The sequence below is a fragment of the Ranitomeya imitator genome, chromosome 2, assembly GCF_032444005.1.
Source record: "Ranitomeya imitator isolate aRanImi1 chromosome 2, aRanImi1.pri, whole genome shotgun sequence".
NCBI lineage: Eukaryota > Metazoa > Chordata > Amphibia > Anura > Dendrobatidae > Ranitomeya > Ranitomeya imitator.
Window position 1 is genome coordinate 280636751 of NC_091283.1, and position 19199 is coordinate 280655949.

Sequence of the window (19199 nt, forward strand, 5' to 3'; positions counted from 1 at the left end):
CAGGCCTACGGAGCCTTACTGGGACAAAAGACTAACCTTTTGTCCCAGTAAGGCTCCGTAGGCCTGTGACGTCACACGCTGCTTGACGGCGTCGGCCATCTTTTCTCAGTGTAACCAGGGACGCCTCCGGCTGACGTGCGCCCATCCTACCACTATCTCCTGTGAGTCATCTTGTCTTCAGACTTGCCGCTGATACCGGTGTCGTCTACTAATGTAGCACAGCTTTTGATAGAAAGGGTGGTGAAGAGAAGTCCGGTGGTACAGTGTCTGGAAGATGGATCCCTAGGGATACTGGGGAAGAAATACCCAACACTATTTCTGATATACAAAGTATGGGGGAGAGTTAAACAAATTTGCGGGGTTACTTGTCTGACCAGGTTTTCTCCGCTGTGGTTTTTGGCGATGGAACAAATACCAGAATGGCAAGCCAGGGGGATCCGGGATGCCTGTCAGATTTTAGAGCGACGGGAGTTGAAATACTTTTCCCAGCTACAGTCGGAATATGGTCTTAAGGCATCTGGGGGGTTCCAATATGCACAAGTACGGCATGCGTTTGTGGCCCAGAATGAGGGGGATTGTTTCCAAATTCAAAACGACTTAGTATTAGACTACATCTGTGGAGTGGGGACAACGAGGGGTGCTATTTTATCTACTATATAATTGTCTAAGGGTCACTTCCGTCTGTCTGTCCTTCTGTCACGGTTATTCATTCGCTGATTGGTCTTGCCAGCTGCCTGTCATGGCTGCCGCGACCAATCAGCTACGGGCACAGTCCGGAAGAAAATGGCCGCTCCTTACTCCCCGCAGTCAGTGCCTGTCGCCCGCATACTCCCCTCCGGTCACCGCTAACACAGGGTTAATGCCGGCGGTAACGGACCGCATTATGCCGCGGGTAACGCACTCAGTTACCGCCGCTATTAACCCTGTGTGTCCCCAACTTTTTACTATTGACGCTGCCTATGCGGTATCAATAGTAAAAAATGTAATGTTAAAAATAATTTAAAAAAAATAAACCTGCTATACTCACCCTCCGTAGTCGCTCGCGCCGGCCTCCATCTTCCACTGCAGTTTCCAGTGGCAAAGATGGTATAGCAGAAGGACCTGCCATGACGTCACGGTCATGTGACTGTGACGTCATCACAGGCCCTGTGCGACAAGGACCTGCCATGACGTCACGGTCATGTTACCGCGACGTCATCACAGGCCCTGCGCGCCTGCGCTAGAAAGACCTGCCATGACGTCACGATCATGTGACTGCGACGTCATCAGAGGTCCTGTGCTCATACCAACCCTGGGACCGGAAGCTGCCGTGGACTACAAGGGCTTCCTCGGAAAGGTGAGTATATGTTTATTTTTTAACCTGTGACAAACCTGGCTGGGCAATATACTAAGTAGCTGGGCAATATACTACGTGGCTCTGTGCTGTACACTATTTCGCTGTGCAATATACTGCGTGGCTCTGTGCTGTATACTATGTCACTGGGCAATATACTACGTCACTGGGCAATATACTACGTCACTGGGCAATATACTACGTCACTGGGCAATATACTACGTCACTGGGCAATATACTACGTCACTGGGCAATATACTACGTCACTGGGCAATATACTACGTGGTTGGGCAATATACTACGTGGCTGTGCAATATACTACGTGGCTGTGCAATATACTACGTCGCTGGGCAATATACTACGTGGCTGGGCAATATACTACGTGGCTGGGCAATATACTACGTGGCTGGGCAATATACTACGTGGCTGGGCAATATACTACGTGGCTGGGCAATATACTACGTGGCTGGGCAATATACTACGTGGCTGGGCAATATACTACGTGGCTGGGCAATATACTACGTGGCTGGGCAATATACTACGTGGTTGGGAAATATACTACGTGGCTGCGCAATATACTACATGGCTGGGCAATATACTACGTGGTTGGGAAATATACTACATGGCTGGGCAATATACTACGTCACTGGGCAATATACTACGTGGTTGGGCAATATACTACGTGGCTGTACAATATACTACGTGGGCTGTGCAATATACTACGTGGCTGGGCAATATACTACGTGGCTGGGCAATATACTACGTGGCTGGGCAATATACTACGTGGGCTGTGCAATATACTACGTGGGCTGTGCAATATACTACGTGGGCTGTGCAATATACTACGTGGGCTGTGCAATATACTATGTGGCTGTGCAATATACTACGTGGCTGGGCAATATACTACGTGGCTGGGCAATATACTACGTAGCTGGGCAATATACTACGTGGGCTGTGCAATATACTACGTGGGCTGTGCAATATACTACGTGGACATGCATATTCTAGAATATCCGATGCAAAGAGAATGAAGACTTTCTAGACAGAACAGAAGCATCTCTACTGGTCACAGAAGGTGAAAAAAGTGTCAGAGAACCTCCAAAAGCAGATGAGTGGAAGCATGTGACCAAAAGAAGCAAGACGATGGAGAAATCACCAACCACACAACTGAAGAACCGATATCAAATCTTTGTAGAGGATGAAGATGGCACACCTAAGGATGAAGTAATACCAGCAAGCAAAAAAGAAAAGGGCACACAGCAACAAGTGACAGCAAAAAGTACAGCCAAGGAGCAACGAAGAGTGGTGGTGGGAGACTCACTACTGAGAGGCACAGAAGCAGCCATCTGCAGACCGGACATAACTGCAAGAGAAGTATGCTGCCTTCCAGGTGCGATGATCAAGGATGTGACCGATAGGATACCAAAGCTCTTCAGCTCCAAGGACGTCCACCCATTTCTTCTGATACATGTTGGCACCAATGACACGGCAAGGAAGGACCTACCGACAATCTGCAAAGACTTTGAAGAGTTGGGGAAGAAAGTAAAGGAACTGGATGCACAGGTAGTTTTTTCTTCTATCCTTCCAGTAGACGGGCATGGCACCAGGAGATGGAACAGGATCCTTGATGCAAACAACTGGCTAAGACGATGGTGCAGACAACAAGGATTCGGATTCCTGGACCACGGTGTGAATTACTGGTACGATGGACTCCTCGCCAGAGACGGACTACACCTCAACAAACCTGGGAAACACACATTCGCCAGAAGACTCGCTACACTCATCAGGAGGGCGTTAAACTAGAAGAAGAGGGGACGGGAAGAAAAACATTAGACTTGAACAAAGAAGACACAGGAAAACATACTCAGAAGGGAGGTAAGAACATTTCTAAAACAATCCACAGCGAGGAGATTGGAACAAAACAAAATCCTCTAAACTGCATGCTCGCAAACGCCAGAAGCCTGACAAACAAGATGGAAGAACTAGAAGCAGAAATATCTACAGGTAACTTTGACATAGTGGGAATAACCGAGACATGGTTAGATGAAAGCTATGACTGGGCAGTTAACTTACAGGGTTACAGTCTGTTTAGAAAGGATTGTAAAAATCGGAGAGGAGGAGGGGTTTGTCTCTATGTAAAGTCTTGTCTAAAGTCCACTTTAAGGGAGGATATTAGCGAAGGAAATGAGGATGTCGAGTCCATATGGGTCGAAATTCATGGAGGGAAAAATGGTAACAAAATTCTCATTGGGGTCTGTTACAAACCCCCAAATATAACAGAAACCATGGAAAGTCTACTTCTAAAGCAGATAGATGAAGCTGCAAACCATAATGAGGTCCTGGTTATGGGGGACTTTAACTACCCGGATATTAACTGGGAAACAGAATCCTGTGAAACCCATAAAGGCAACAGGTTTCTGCTAATAACCAAGAAAAATTATCTTTCACAATTGGTGCAGAATCCAACCAGAGGAGCAGCACTTTTAGACCTAATACTATCTAATAGACCTGACAGAATAACAAATCTGCAGGTGGTTGGGCATCTAGGAAATAGCGACCACAATATTGTACAGTTTCACCTGTCTTTCACTAGGGGGACTTGTCAGGGAGTCACAAAAACACTGAACTTTAGGAAGGCAAAGTTTGACCAGCTTAGAGATGCCCTTAATCTGGTAGACTGGGACAATATCCTCAGAAATAAGAATACAGATAATAAATGGGAAATGTTTAAGAACATCCTAAATAGGCAGTGTAAGCGGTTTATACCTTGTGGGAATAAAAGGACTAGAAATAGGAAAAACCCAATGTGGCTAAACAAAGAAGTAAGACAGGCAATTAACAGTAAAAAGAAAGCATTTGCACTACTAAAGCAGGATGGCACCATTGAAGCTCTAAAAAACTATAGGGAGAAAAATACTTTATCTAAAAAACTAATTAAAGCTGCCAAAAAGGAAACAGAGAAGCACATTGCTAAGGAGAGTAAAACTAATCCCAAACTGTTCTTCAACTATATCAATAGTAAAAGAATAAAAACTGAAAATGTAGGCCCCTTAAAAAATAGTGAGGAAAGAATGGTTGTAGATGACGAGGAAAAAGCTAACATATTAAACACCTTCTTCTCCACGGTATTCACGGTGGAAAATGAAATGCTAGGTGAAATCCCAAGAAACAATGAAAACCCTATATTAAGGGTCACCAATCTAACCCAAGAAGAGGTGCGAAACCGGCTAAATAAGATTAAAATAGATAAATCTCCGGGTCCGGATGGCATACACCCACGAGTACTAAGAGAACTAAATAATGTAATAGATAAACCATTATTTCTTATTTTTAGGGACTCTATAGCAACAGGGTCTGTTCCGCAGGACTGGCGCATAGCAAATGTGGTGCCAATATTCAAAAAGGGCTCTAAAAGTGAACCTGGAAATTATAGGCCAGTAAGTCTAACCTCTATTGTTGGTAAAATATTTGAAGGGTTTCTGAGGGATGTTATTCTGGATTATCTCAATGAGAATAACGGTTTAACTCCATATCAGAATGGGTTTATGAGAAATCGCTCCTGTCAAACCAATCTAATCAGTTTTTATGAAGAGGTAAGCTATAGGCTGGACCACGGTGAGTCATTGGACGTGGTATATCTCGATTTTTCCAAAGCGTTTGATACCGTGCCGCACAAGAGGTTGGTACACAAAATGAGAATGCTTGGTCTGGGGGAAAATGTGTGTAAATGGGTTAGTAACTGGCTTAGTGATAGAAAGCAGAGGGTGGTTATAAATGGTATAGTCTCTAACTGGGTCGCTGTGACCAGTGGGGTACCGCAGGGGTCAGTATTGGGACCTGTTCTCTTCAACATATTCATTAATGATCTGGTAGAAGGTTTGCACAGTAAAATATCGATATTTGCAGATGATACAAAACTATGTAAAGCAGTTAATACAAGAGAAGATAGTATTCTGCTACAGATGGATCTGGATAAGTTGGAAACTTGGGCTGAAAGGTGGCAGATGAGGTTTAACAATGATAAATGTAAGGTTATACACATGGGAAGAAGGAATCAATATCACCATTACACACTGAATGGGAAACCACTGGGTAAATCTGACAGGGAGAAGGACTTGGGGATCCTAGTTAATGATAAACTTACCTGGAGCAGCCAGTGCCAGGCAGCAGCTGCCAAGGCAAACAGGATCATGGGGTGCATTAAAAGAGGTCTGGATACACATGATAAGAGCATTATACTGCCTCTGTACAAATCCCTAGTTAGACCGCACATGGAGTACTGTGTCCAGTTTTGGGCACCGGTGCTCAGGAAGGATATAATGGAACTAGAGAGAGTACAAAGGAGGGCAACAAAATTAATAAAGGGGATGGGAGAACTACCATACCCAGATAGATTAGCGAAATTAGGATTATTTAGTCTAGAAAAAAGACGACTGAGGGGCGATCTAATAACCATGTATAAGTATATAAGGGGACAATACAAATATCTCGCTGAGGATCTGTTTATACCAAGGAAGGTGACGGGCACAAGGGGGCATTCTTTGCGTCTGGAGGAGAGAAGGTTTTTCCACCAACATAGAAGAGGATTCTTTACTGTTAGGGCAGTGAGAACCTGGAATTGCTTGCCTGAGGAGGTGGTGATGGCGAACTCAGTCGAGGGGTTCAAGAGAGGCCTGGATGTCTTCCTGGAGCAGAACAATATTGTATCATACAATTATTAGGTTCTGTAGAAGGACGTAGATCTGGGGATTTATTATGATGGAATATAGGCTGAACTGGATGGACAAATGTCTTTTTTCGGCCTTACTAACTATGTTACTATGTTACTATGATGCGTTAGAATCGGGCCACCATCTAGTCTTTATATAAGGATCTGCTTCACACTCACCTATTAGAATATCTGATTGGTGCGAGGGCTAAATGGGAAAGAGAGCCGAGTCGTTTAGAGGATGAAACGTGGGAGTCTGTATTAGAATGGATACCGAAACTATCACTGAATGAGCCGTATAGGCTCTCCCAGCTTTACATTGTACACAGAGTGTATAGATCCCCGGATCTGACTCGGAATGCCCTAGATGTAGGAATGATAGTGCTGGAATGTTTCATATGTTATGGTTGTGTCCGACATTGACTGCTTTTTGGTTGGTGGTTGTAAGCCGGATAGAAGGGGCATACAGATGTGTAATTTGAGAACCTTTGGTGTGCGTGCTGGGGTACGTGGAAGAGATAACTGTGGATAACAAGCTGAAAATAGCAATCGCTAGACTACTTATACATGGCTTGAAAGGTCATAGCCAAAAATTGGATCAAAGAGGAACCTTCCTCGAGGGGAGAACATCTTAAATATGTGAAGCAGGTCATTACTCTGGAAAAGGGTGTATATCAGAAAAGAGGGAAGATGGGCCTGTTTGATAAATTGTGGATGCCCTGACTGGATCTAGGCTAGGGGAGGCTAAGAGAAGTTAGGCCTGAGGAGGGTTCGCCTATATATTTATGGTGTAGTCGTGTACAAATAAGTTATTGTATATGGATAACGTGTATAATACTACAGGATATGTTAAGAGGAAATCGTGAGCTGTCTAAAAGGGAAGGAGGGGGCGGGATGGGTAAGGGAGGGTTAAGAGTGGGAAAAATGGAAATGTATACCTTAATGTGAAATGTTTTATTGTACTCTTATATTTAATAAAAAAACATTTGAGTAAAAAAAAAAAAAAGAATAAAAAGGCTAGACTGGACTTTGCTAAAAAAAATCTAAAAAAGCCAGCACAGTTCTGGAAGAACATTCTTTGGACAGATGAAACCAAGATCAACCTCTACCAGAATGATGGAAAGAGAAAAGTATGGTGAAGGCGTGGTACAGCTCATGATCCAAAGCATACCACATCATCTGTTAAACACAGCAGAGGCAGTGTGATGGCTTGGGCATGCATGGCTGCCAGTGGCACTGGGTCACTAGTGTTTATTGCTGATGTGACACAGGACAGAAGCAGCCGAATGAATTCTGAGGTCTTCAGAGCCATACTGTGTGCTCAGTTCCAGCCAAAGACAGCCAAATAGATTGTCCATCTGTAGTATGAAACGATGACCAATGACCCAAAACATAAAGCCAAAGCAACCCAGGGGTTTATTAAAGCAAAGAAGTGGAATATTCTGGAATGGCCAAGTCAGTCACCTGATCTCAACCCAATTGAGCAGCATTTCACTTGTTAAAGACTAAACTTCAGACAGAAAGGTCCACAAACAAACAGCAACTGAAAACCACCGCTGTGAAGGCCTGGCAGAGCATCAAAAAGGAGGAAACACAGCGTCTGGTGATGTCCAGGAGTTCAAGACTTCAGGCAGTCATTGCCAACAAAGGGTTTTCAACTAAGTACTAAAAATGAACATTTTATTTAAAATTATTTAATTTGTCCAATTACTTTTGGTCCCTTTAACCCCTTCCCGACCTTTGACGCACCGTATGCGTCATGAAAACCTGTGCCATTCCGACCTGTGACGCAGCATATGTGTCATGGCCGGATTGGGCTCCTGCAGGCCGGGTGAAAGGGTTAACTGTATTTTCATCCGGCCTGCAGGGACAGGAGAAGTTGTACTTTAGCCCGGGGGGGTGGCTTCGCCCCCCCATGGCTACGATCGCTCTGATTGGCTGTTGAAAGTCATTCAAAAAGGATTACCGCACACTCAAGACTGGTAAGATGCAAAAGGTGTATGCCAATTTTATTGAAGAAAACAAAATAAAATTGGCATATACCTTTTGCATCTTACCAGTCTTGAGTGTGCGGTAATCCTTTTTGAATGATTGACTTGACCTCACGGTCAGTTTACCAGCACCTCCTTGTCCCTGACCTGAGTGCACACCATTTTCCTTGTCTACTGGCTGTTGAAAGTGACGTTTCACTTTCAATCAGAGCGATAGTAATATTTCACCAATGAAAATTGGTGAAATATTACAATCCAGCCATGGCTGATGCTGCAATAGCATCAGCCATGGCTGGAGATCACGATCTGCCCAACCCCCCCCCACCGATCGCCTCCCCTCTGGTCCTCCGTCCGGTCAAATAGTGTCCCCCGCTCCCCTCCGTCCTCCTGTCCGCTCCCCCCGCTGTTCGATCACCCCCCCCCCCCATACTTACCGACCTGGGTCCCTCCCGGTGTCCGTCCGTGTGTTCGATGGGCGCCGACATCTTCCAAAACGGCGGGCGCATGCGCAAAGCGCCCACCGAATCTGCCGGCCGGCAGATTCGTTACAGGTACATTTTGATCGCTGTGATAGGTTCTATCACAGCGATCAAAATAAAAAAAACAATAAATAACCCCCCCCCTTTATTACCCCCATGGATAGGGACAATAATAAAATAAAGAATTTTTTTTTTTCTTTGCCCCACTAGGGTTAGGGTTGGTTCACACTGCGTCTAAGCAGTCCGTTAGACGGACTACGTTACACCGCGGCATAAACGCGGTGTAACGTAGTCCGTTACGGCCGCCATTGACAGCAATGTCGGACGCATCACTAGCGCACACCCACAATGGGCGTGCGCTAGGGATGTGCCGTCATTGAGTGACGGACCCGGAGACGCGGGCTGCAGCGTTTCCCGGTCTGTCACTGCTAGCGCAGATAGAGCAGCAGATGCTCTATCTGCGCTAGCACGATGCAAACATCGGCACTTGTGCTAGCAGCAGCCCGTTAGCTTATGTGCTGAACGGGCTGCTGCTAGCGCAGTGTGAACCTGGCCTTAGGGTTAGGGTTACGGCTAGAATTAGGGTTAGAACTAGGGTTAAAGTTAGAATTAGGCTATGTGCACACGGTGCGGATTTGGCTGCGGATCGACAGCGGATTGGCTGTGGATCCGCAGTGGATTGGCCGCTGCGGATTCGTAGCAGTTTTCCATCAGGTTTACAGTACCATGTAAACCTATGGAAAACCAAATCCGCTGTGCCCATGGGGCGGAAAATACCGCGCGGAAATGCTGCGTTGTATTTTCCGCAGCATGTCAATTCTTTGTGCGGATTCCGCAGCGTTTTACACCTGTTCCTCAATAGGAATCCACAGGTGAAATCCGCACAAAAAACACTGGAAATCCACGGTAAATCCGCAGGTAAAACGCAGTGCCTTTTACCTGCGGATTTTTCAAAAATGGTGCGGAAAAATCTCACATGAATCCGCAACGTGGGCACATAGCCTTAGGGTTAGGGTTGGAATTAGGGTTAGGGTTGGAATTAGGGCTAGGGTTGAAAATAGGGTTAAGATTAGGCTGTGGTTAGGGTTATGGTTGTGTTGTGGTTAGGGTTGGGATTAGGGTTAGGATTAGGGTTGGGATTAGGGTTAGGGGTGTGTTGGGGTTAGGGTTATGGTTGGGGGTGTGTTGGGGTTAGGGTTGTGATTAGGGTTATGGCTAGAGTTGGGATTAGGGGTGTGTTGGGGTTAGTGTTGGAGATAGAATTGAGGGGTTTCCACTGTTACGGCACATCAGGGGTCTCCAAACGCAACATGGCGCCACCATTGATTCCAGTCAATCTTGCATTCAAAAAGTCAAATGATGCTCCCTCCCTTCCGAGCCCCGACGTGCGCTCAAACAGTGGTTTACCCCCACATATGGGGTACCAGCATACTCAGGACAAACTGGGCAACAATTATTGGTGTCCAATTTCTCCTGTTACCCTTGTGAAAATAAAAAATTGCTTGCTAAAACATCATTTTTGAGGAAAGAAAAATGATGTTTTATTTTCACGGCTCTGCGTTGTAAACTTCTGTGAAGCAATTGGGGGTTCAAAGTGCTCACTACATATCTAGATAAGTTCCTTGGGGGGTCTAGTTTCCAAAGTGGGGTCACTTGTGGGGGGTTTCTACTGTTTAGGCCCATCAGGGGCTCTGCAAACGCATCGTGACGCCCGCAGACCATTCCATCAAAGTCTGCATTTCAAAAGTCACTACTTCCCTTCCGAGCCCTGACGTGTGCCCAAACAGTGGTTTACCCCCACATATGGGGTATCTGTGTACTCAGGACAAACTCGGCAACAACTATTGGGGTCCAATTTCTCCTGTTACCCTTGTGAAAATTAAAAATTGCTTGCTAAAACATCATTTTTGAGGAAAGAAAAATGATGTTTTATTTTCACGGCTCTGCGTTGTAAACTTCTGTGAAGCAATTGGGGGTTCAAAGTGCTCACTACATATCTAGATAAGTTCCTTGGGGGGTCTAGTTTCCAAAGTGGGGTCACTTGTGGGGGGTTTCTACCGTTTAGGCCAATCAGGGGCTCTGCAAACGCATCGTGACGCCCGCAGACCATTCCATCAAAGTCTGCATTTCAAAAGTCACTACTTCCCTTCCGAGCCCTGACGTGTGCCCAAACAGTGGTTTACCCCCACATATGGGGTATCTGTGTACTCAGGACAAACTCGGCAACAACTATTGGGGTCCAATTTCTCCTGTTACCCTTGTGAAAATTAAAAATTGCTTGCTAAAACATCATTTTTGAGGAAAGAAACATGATTTTTTATTTTCACGGCTCTGCGTTGTAAACTTCTGTGAAGCACTTGGGGGTTCAAAGTGCTCACCACATATCTAGATAAGTTCCTTGGGGGGGGGGGTCTAGTTTCCAAAGTGGGGTCATTTGTGGGGGGTTTCTACTGTTTAGGCACATCAGGGGCTCTGCAAACGCAACGTGATGCCTGCAGACCATTCCATCAAAGTCTGCATTTCAAAAGTCACTACTTTCCTTCTGAGCCCGGACGTGCGCCCAAACAGTGGTTCCCCCCACATATGAGGTATCACCGTACTCAGGACAAACTGGACAACAACTTTTCGGGTCCAATTTCTCCTGTTACTCTTGTGAAAATAAAAAATTGTGGGCTACAAAATAATTTTTGAGGAAAGAAAAATGATTTTTTATTTTCACGGCTCTGCGTTATAAACTTCTGTGAAGCACTTGAGGGTTTAAAGTGGTCACCGCACATCTAGATTAGTTCCTTAGGAGGTCTAGTTTCCAAAATGTGGTCACATGTGGGGGAGCTCCAATGTTTAGGCAAACAGGGGCTCTCCAAACGCGACATGGTGTCCGCTAATGATTGGAGCTAATTTTTCATTCAAAAGTCAAATGGCGCTCCTACCATTCCAAGCCTTGCCGTATGCAGTGGTTTGTGACCACATATGAGGTATCGGTGTACTCAGGAGAAATTGCCTAACACATTTTAGGATCCATTTTATCCTGTTACCCATGTGAAAATGAAAAAATTAAGGCTAAAAGAAATTTTTTGTGAAAAAAAAAGTACTTTTTCATTTTTCCGGATCAATTTGTGAAGCACCTGGGGGTTCAACGTGCTCACTATGCATCTAGGTAAGCTCCTTGGGGGGTCTGGTTTCCAAAATGGGGTCACTTGTGGGGGAGCTCCAATGTTTAGGCACACAGGGGCTCTCCAAATGTGAAATGGTGTCTGCTAAAGATTGGAGCCAATTTTTCATTGAAAAAGTCAAATGGCGCTCCTTCCCTTCCGAGCCCTGTCGTGCGCCCAAACAGTGGTTCCCCCCCCCCCCCCCCACATATGGGGTATCGGTGTACTCAGGACAAATTGTACAATAACTTTTGGTGTCCAGTTTCTCTTTTTACCCTTGGGAAAATAAAAAAATTGTTGCTAAAACATCATTTTTGTGACTAAAAAGTTAGATGTTCATTTTTTCCTTCCATGTTGCTTCTGCTGCTGTGAAGCACCTGAAGGGTTAATAAACTTCTTGAATGTGGTTTTGAGCACCTTGAGGGGTGCAGTTTTTAGAATGGTGTCAATTTTGGGTATTTTCAGCCATATAGACCGCTCAAACTGACTTCAAATGTGAGGTGGTCCCTAAAAAAATGGTTTTGTAAATTTTGCTGTAAAAATGAGAAATCGCTGGTCAAATTTTAACCCTTATAACTTCCTAGCAAAAAAAAAAATTTGGTTCCAAAATTGTGCTGATGTAAAGTAGACATGTGGGAAATGTTATTTATTAACTATTTTGTGTCACATAACTCTCTCGTTTAACAGAATAAAAATTCGAAATTTGAAAATTGCAACATTTTCAAAATTTTAGCTAAATTTCCATTTTTTACACAAATAAACGCAAAAATTATCGACCTAAATTTACCGCTAACATGAAGCCCAATATGTCACGAAAAAACAATCTCAGAACCGCTAGGATTCGTTGAAGCGTTCCTGAGTTATTACCTCATAAAGGTACACTGGTCAGAATTGCAAAAAACGGCCAGGTCATTAAGGTCAAAATAGGCTGGGTCATGAAGGGGTTAAAAACAGGGTGGCACATGTTAAGGAGCTGGAACTCCTTCGTCCAATTTTAATGTGGATACCCTCAAATGGAAGCTGAAAGTCTGAACTTCAACTGCATCTGAATTGTTTTGTTTAAAATTCATTGTGGTAATGTCTAGAACCAAAATTACAAAAATGTTGTCTCTGTCCAAATATATATGGACTTAACTGTATATAATGCATATATAGCAGTCACAGTCTCACCTGTATAATGTATATAGACTGCTGTGTACAGCCGCAGTATCACCTATATCATGTATATGCAGCAGTCACAGTATCACCTATATAATGTATATACAGCAGTCACAGTATCACCTATATAATGTATATACAGCAGTCACAGTATCACCTGTATAATGTATATAGACTGCTGTGTATAGCCGTAGTATCACCTGTATAATGTATGTGTACAGCCGCAGTATCACCCATATAATGTACATACGGCAGTCACAGTAACAACTGTATAATGTATATAGACTGTGTACAGCCTCAGTATCACCTATATAATGTATATACAGCAGTCACAGTAACAACTGTATAATGTATAGACTGTGTACAGCCTCAGTATCACCCATATAATGTATATACAGCAGTCACAGTATGACCTGTATAATGTACATAGACTGCAGTATATAGCCACAGTATCACCGATATAATGTACATACAGCAGTCACAGTAACAACTGTCTAATGTATATAGACTGCTGTGTGCAGCCACAGTATCACCTATATAATGTACATACAACAGTCACAGTATGACCTGTATAATGTATATAAACTGCTGTAAATAGCCACAGTATCACCTATATAATTCTCTCTAATTCTCGTCCTCATTACACAAGCATAAAACATATAATACTGATGGATAAAACAAGACTGAGCACAAGACCTTCACAGCCGTCTACACATCATAGGGGAGATCTCATGACCCCTCTCCATCTACCTGATAATCCTGAGGAACATTGGGATCTTCTTGTTTACAGTCCAGTGGAAGAAGAGGATGAGGACATCTCTCTGGTGTTGTCCTCTTACTGGATAGATCTGGAGGAAACACATACAGGGACTGAATTCATTATTTACATACAGATAATTATAGGCCGTGTGTATTTAGTCCTGTCTATTACCTGGTGATGTGGGGGGCTGGGGAACCTCCATCATGACGTTCTTGTACAGATCTTTGTTTCCTTCTAAATACTCCCACTCCTCCATGGAGAAATAGATGGCGACATCCTGACACCTTATAGGAACCTGACACATACAATGATACCGTCATCCCCCGATCCCTTCATAGCATTACTATATAATGTCCCAGCATTCCCAGCAGTGTCACCTCTCCAGTCAGCAGCTCAACCATCTTGTAAGTGAGTTCTAGGATCTTCTGGTCATTGATGTTCTCATGTATCAGGTGAGGTGGAGGCCCCATGATTGGGTTCAGGGGTCTTCCCCATCTCTCAGACACAGGGTCCTGACAGCGCTCACTAGAGGTCGTCTTCACTACTGCGTAATCCTGGTTATGGAGAGACAAATTAATAAATCTCACTACAGACATTTCCAGAGTCCTCACCTCTCCAGTTCTGTCCATCTGTTATTCCCATAGATAAGAATGATGTAATGTGACGTCATCAGAATCTCTCACCTCTCCAGTAATACGGAAGAGGATCTCTAGGGTGAGGTGTAATATTCTCTCCGCCATCTTGTCCCTGTCCATATCCATCCTTGATGGGTAAATCAGGAAAATTCTCTTATATAGAAGATCATCACTGAGAGGATCCAATATTGTAGAGACCTGAATGAGAAGAAGATGAGCCGATGTAACATCATAAAAATCCTGTATAATAATACAATTACTGGAGATAAGGGAAACATATGAGGAGATTTATTATTTTACAGTATTTAGTTACCTTCCTTACATCTACTAATAAAATCTATATATTTAGGCCACAGACAACAAGCAGTTTCCTCCTCTGAGTCGGCAGCTGAATACGTTCCTCATAGACTCATCTTCCATAACGCTAATTCTCGTCTCATTTACCGACACTGGAATCGGCATTAGCAATACTGCAGGAGATATTCATTACACGTGACAGGAGAAATAACTACTTCATGATGAGGACGACATCTTCATCTTCTACTACGGCTCTAGGAACATATTTGGCCAGAGTCCATCACTGACTCCATCACCACCGACCGTCTATATGAAGGTTTCCCGTCTTCTCGGCACTGTAATCTTCTATCAAGTTAGATCTCAGGTCTGTTTCCACAAACACAGCGGACAGAAATGATCTGATCCCAAAGTCTCCATGTACAGTGTTTTATGGGGTTTATTTATGGCCTTAGGCTTTCCTATATTATAAGAAAAAATACCAGAAAAAAACAGATTTTAAAATGTTTCTAAAGAAAATTGGCTCCAAAATTGCCTCAGTCAAAGAGGATTGGCATTATTAGGTCTTGGTAACAAGAATTGCCTTATATGAATTGGCCAATTTATATACTAAGCATTCTCAATTTTTCATATCTCTAGTGCAGTAATGCAATTTTTATATTTCATGTTTTAGCCTTACAAAGTGCTGCATTTTGTTTGAATGTACACTACAGTTCCAAAGTTTAGGGTCACTTAGGCTACGTTCACATTTGCGTCCTGCCGGGCTGCGTCAGGCGCAGCTGCGGCGACGCATGCGTCATACGCCCCTATATTTAACATGGGGGCGCATGGACATGCGTTGCATTTTGTGACGCATGCGTATTTTTTGGCGCACGCGTCAGGGCGCAGAGGACGCAGCAAGTTGCATTTTTTTGCGTCCAAAATCATGCCAAAAAAGGACGCATGCGTCCCAAAACAATGCGTTTTGCATGCGTTTTGGTTTGTGTTGTGCGTTGCGTCGCCGACGCAGCACCGCACAACGCAAATGTGAACGTAGCTTTAGAAATGTCCTTATTTTTTAAAGAAAAGCACAGTTTTCTCCAATGAAGCTAACATTAAAAGATTCAGTAATACACTCTATACATTGTTTTTGTGGTAAATAACTATTCTAGCTGCAAACGTCTGGTTTGTAATGCAATATCTTCATAGGTGTATAGAGGCCCATTTCCATCAACCATCACTCCAGTGTTCTTATGGTACTTTGTGTTTGCAAACTGTGTAAGAAGGCTAATGGATGGTTAGAAAACCCTTGTGCAAGTATGAAAGCACAGCTGAAAACAGTTTGGCCGATTAGAGAAACTATAAACCTGACCTTCCTTTGAGCTAGTTGAGAATCTGGAGCATTACATTTGTTGGTTCCATTAAACTCTCAAAATGGCCAGAAAAGACGAACTTTCATGTGAAACTCGACAGTCTATTCTTGTTCTTAGAAATGAAGGCTTTTCCATGTGAGAAATTGCCAAGAAACTGAAGATTTCCTAAAACTGTGTGTTCTCCCTTCAGAGGAGAGCACAAACCAGAGCAGAAAGAGAAGTGGAAGGCCCCGCTGCACAACTGAGCAACAACACAAGTATATTAGAGTCTGTAGTTTGAAATTGACGCCTCACAGGTCCTAAACTGGCAGCTTCATTAAATAGTACACGCAAAACGCCAGTGTCAAGGTCTACAGTGAAGAGGCGACTCCAAGAAGCTGGCCTTCAGCGCAGAGTGGCAAAGAAAAAGCCATATCTGAGACTGGCTAATAAAAGGAAAAGATTAATATGGACATAAGAACGCAGACATTGGACAGAGGAAGATTGGAAAAAAGTGTTATGGACAGACGAGTCCAAGTTTGTGGTATTTGGATCACACAGAACATTTGTGAGATGCTGAACAACTGAAAGGATGCTGGCAGAGTGCCTGAAGCCATCTGTCAAGCATGGTGGAGGTAATGTGATGGTCTGGGGTTGCTTTGGTGCTGGTAAAGTAGGAGATTTGTACAAGGTAAAAGGGATATTGAATAAGGAAGGCTATCACTCCATTTTGCAACGCCATGCCACCCCCTGTGGACAGCGGTTGATTGGAGTCAATTTCATCCGTATGGTACTCAAAAAGTGCCTATCAAACGAAACCAACTTGTGATAGGGGCTTCTGGAAGCATGGGGGGGGGGGAATATCTTCAGTTTACCTCAGCAAATTAACTGCTAGAATGCCAAAGGTTTGTAATGCTGTAATTGCTGCTGGGAAAACTTAATGACTCGAGTATAAGCCTAGGGTGGAAAATGCAGCAGCTATTGGTAAATTTCAAAAATAAAAATAGATACCAATAAAAGTAAAATTAATTGAGACATCAGTAGGTTAAGTGTTTTTGAGTATCCATATTGAATCAGGAGCCCCATATAATGCTCAACACAGTTCATGATGGGCCCTATAAGATGCTCGATACAAAATATGCCCCATATAATGCTCCAGTTTATGATGGGCTCCAAAAGATGCTCCATATTAAAATATGCCGCATATAATGCTGCACAAATGCTGATTATGGCCCCATAAGATGCTCCATAGACACATTTGCCCCATACAATGCTGCACATGGCCCCATACAGATATTTGCCCCATATAATGCTGCACATGACCCCATAAGATGCTCCATAGAGATATTTGCCCCATATAATGCTGCACATGGCCCCATACAGATATTTGCCCCATATAATGTTGCAAATGACCCCATACAGATATTTGCCCCATATAATGCTGCACTTGGCCCCATAAGATGCTCCATACAGATATTTGCCCCATATAATGCTGCACATGGCCCCATACAGATATTTGTCCCATATAATGCTGCACATGGCCCCATAAGATGCGCCATACAGATATTTGCCCCATATGCTGTTGCTGCGATTAAAAAAAATAAAAAATTACATACTCACCTCTCGTCGCTCAGGCCCCCGGCACTTGCTATATTCACCTGCTCCCCGTTCCAGCGCCGACCGCCGCTGTGTCTTCCCCATCCTCTGCACTGACTATTCAGGCAGAGGGCTGTGCGCACTAATCGCGTCACCGCGCCCTCTGACCTGAGCGTCACTGCAGAGGACAGGGAGGACGCAGCGGCGCCGACGGTGAAACGGGGAACAAGTGAATATCGCACACTGCGTTATACTCACCTGCTCCCTGCGCGGTCCCTTCACATCTGTTCCCCGTCATCAGCAGCTTCTTCCTGTATTGAGCGGTTACATGGTACCGCTCATTACAGTAATGAATATGCGGCTCCACCCCTATGGGAGTGGGGTCCATATTCATTGCTGTAATGAGCGGTACCATGTGACCGCTCACTACAGAAAGAAGCTGCCGGCGCCGGGGAACCAGGGACACCACGCCAGGAGCAGGTGAGTATTATTACACAGCTGCCGCTCCCCTGCCAACCCCTGGGTATGATTCGAGTATACAGTTAGGGCCAGAAATATTTGGACAGTGACACAAGTTTTGTTATTTTAGCTGTTTACAAAAACATGTTCAGAAATACAATTATATATATAATATGGGCTGAAAGTGCACACTCCCAGCTGCAATATGATAGTTTCCACATCCAAATCGGAGAAAGGGTTTAGGAATCATAGCTCTGTAATGCATAGCGTCCTCTTTTTCAAGGGACCAAAAGTAATTGGACAATGGACTCTAAGGGCTGCAATTAACTCTGAAGGCGTCTCCCTCGTTAACCTGTAATCAATGAAGTAGTTAAAAGGTCAGGGGTGGATTCCAGGTGTGTGGTTTTGCATTTGGAAGCTGTTGCTGTGAGCAGACAACATGCGGTCAAAGGAACTCTCAATTGAGGTGAAGCAGAACATCCTGAGGCTGAAAAAAAAGAAAAAAATCCATCAGAGAGATAGCAGACATGCTTGGAGTAGCAAAATCAACAGTTGGGTACATTCTGAGAAAAAAGGAATTGACTGGTGAGCTTGGGAACTCAAAAAGGCCTGGGCGTCCACGGATGACAACAGTGGTGGATGATCGCCGCATACTTAATTTGGTGAAGAAGAACCCGTTCACAACATCAACTGAAGTCCAGAACACTCTCAGTGAAGTAGGTGTATCTGTCTCTAAGTCAACAGTAAAGAGAAGACTCCATGACAGTAAATACAAAGGGTTCACATCTAGATGCAAACCATTCATCAATACCAAAAATAGACAGGCCAGAGTTAAATTTGCAGAAAAACACCTCAAGAAGCCAGCTCAGTTCTGGAAAAGTATTCTATGGACAGATGAGACAAAGATCAACCTGTACCAGAATGATGGGAAGAAAAAAGTTTGGAGAAGAAAGGGAACGGCACATGATCCAAGGCACACCACATCCTCTGTAAAACATGGTGGAGGCAACGTGATGGCATGGGCATGCATGGCTTTCAATGGCACTGGGTCACATGTGTTTATTGATGACATAAGAGCAGACAAGAGTAGCCGGATGAATTCTGAAGTGTACCGGGATATACTTTCAGCCCAGATTCAGCCAAATGCTGCAAAGTTGATTGGACGGCGCTTCATAGTACAGATGGACAATGACCCCAAGCATACAGCCAAAGCTACCCAGGAGTTCATGAGTGCCAAAAAGTGGAACATTCTGCAATGGCTAAGTCAATCTCCAGATCTAAACCCAATTGAGCATGCATTTCA

At 44.0% G+C, this 19199-nt stretch overlaps 1 protein-coding gene across 2 annotated transcripts in view; it reads right to left on the bottom strand.

The window, feature by feature from the left end:
* LOC138663149 (zinc finger protein 436-like) overlaps positions 1 to 19199 on the bottom strand; it is a 67170-nt gene that overhangs the window by 43948 nt on the left and 4023 nt on the right. Inside the window, exons 1-5 of one of the 2 annotated variants that reach the window (XM_069749293.1) lie at positions 14530 to 14953; positions 14265 to 14414; positions 13959 to 14135; positions 13753 to 13876; positions 13572 to 13669 (exon numbers count right to left, since the gene is read on the bottom strand). In XM_069749293.1, coding sequence (XP_069605394.1) covers positions 13572 to 13669; positions 13753 to 13876; positions 13959 to 14135; positions 14265 to 14342 — 477 coding nt within the window. In that variant the 5' untranslated portion in view covers positions 14343 to 14414; positions 14530 to 14953. Of the gene's footprint in view, positions 1 to 13571; positions 13670 to 13752; positions 13877 to 13958; positions 14136 to 14264; positions 14415 to 14529; positions 14954 to 19199 lie in introns of those variants that run through there. The other variant, XM_069749294.1, reaches the window with a different exon arrangement.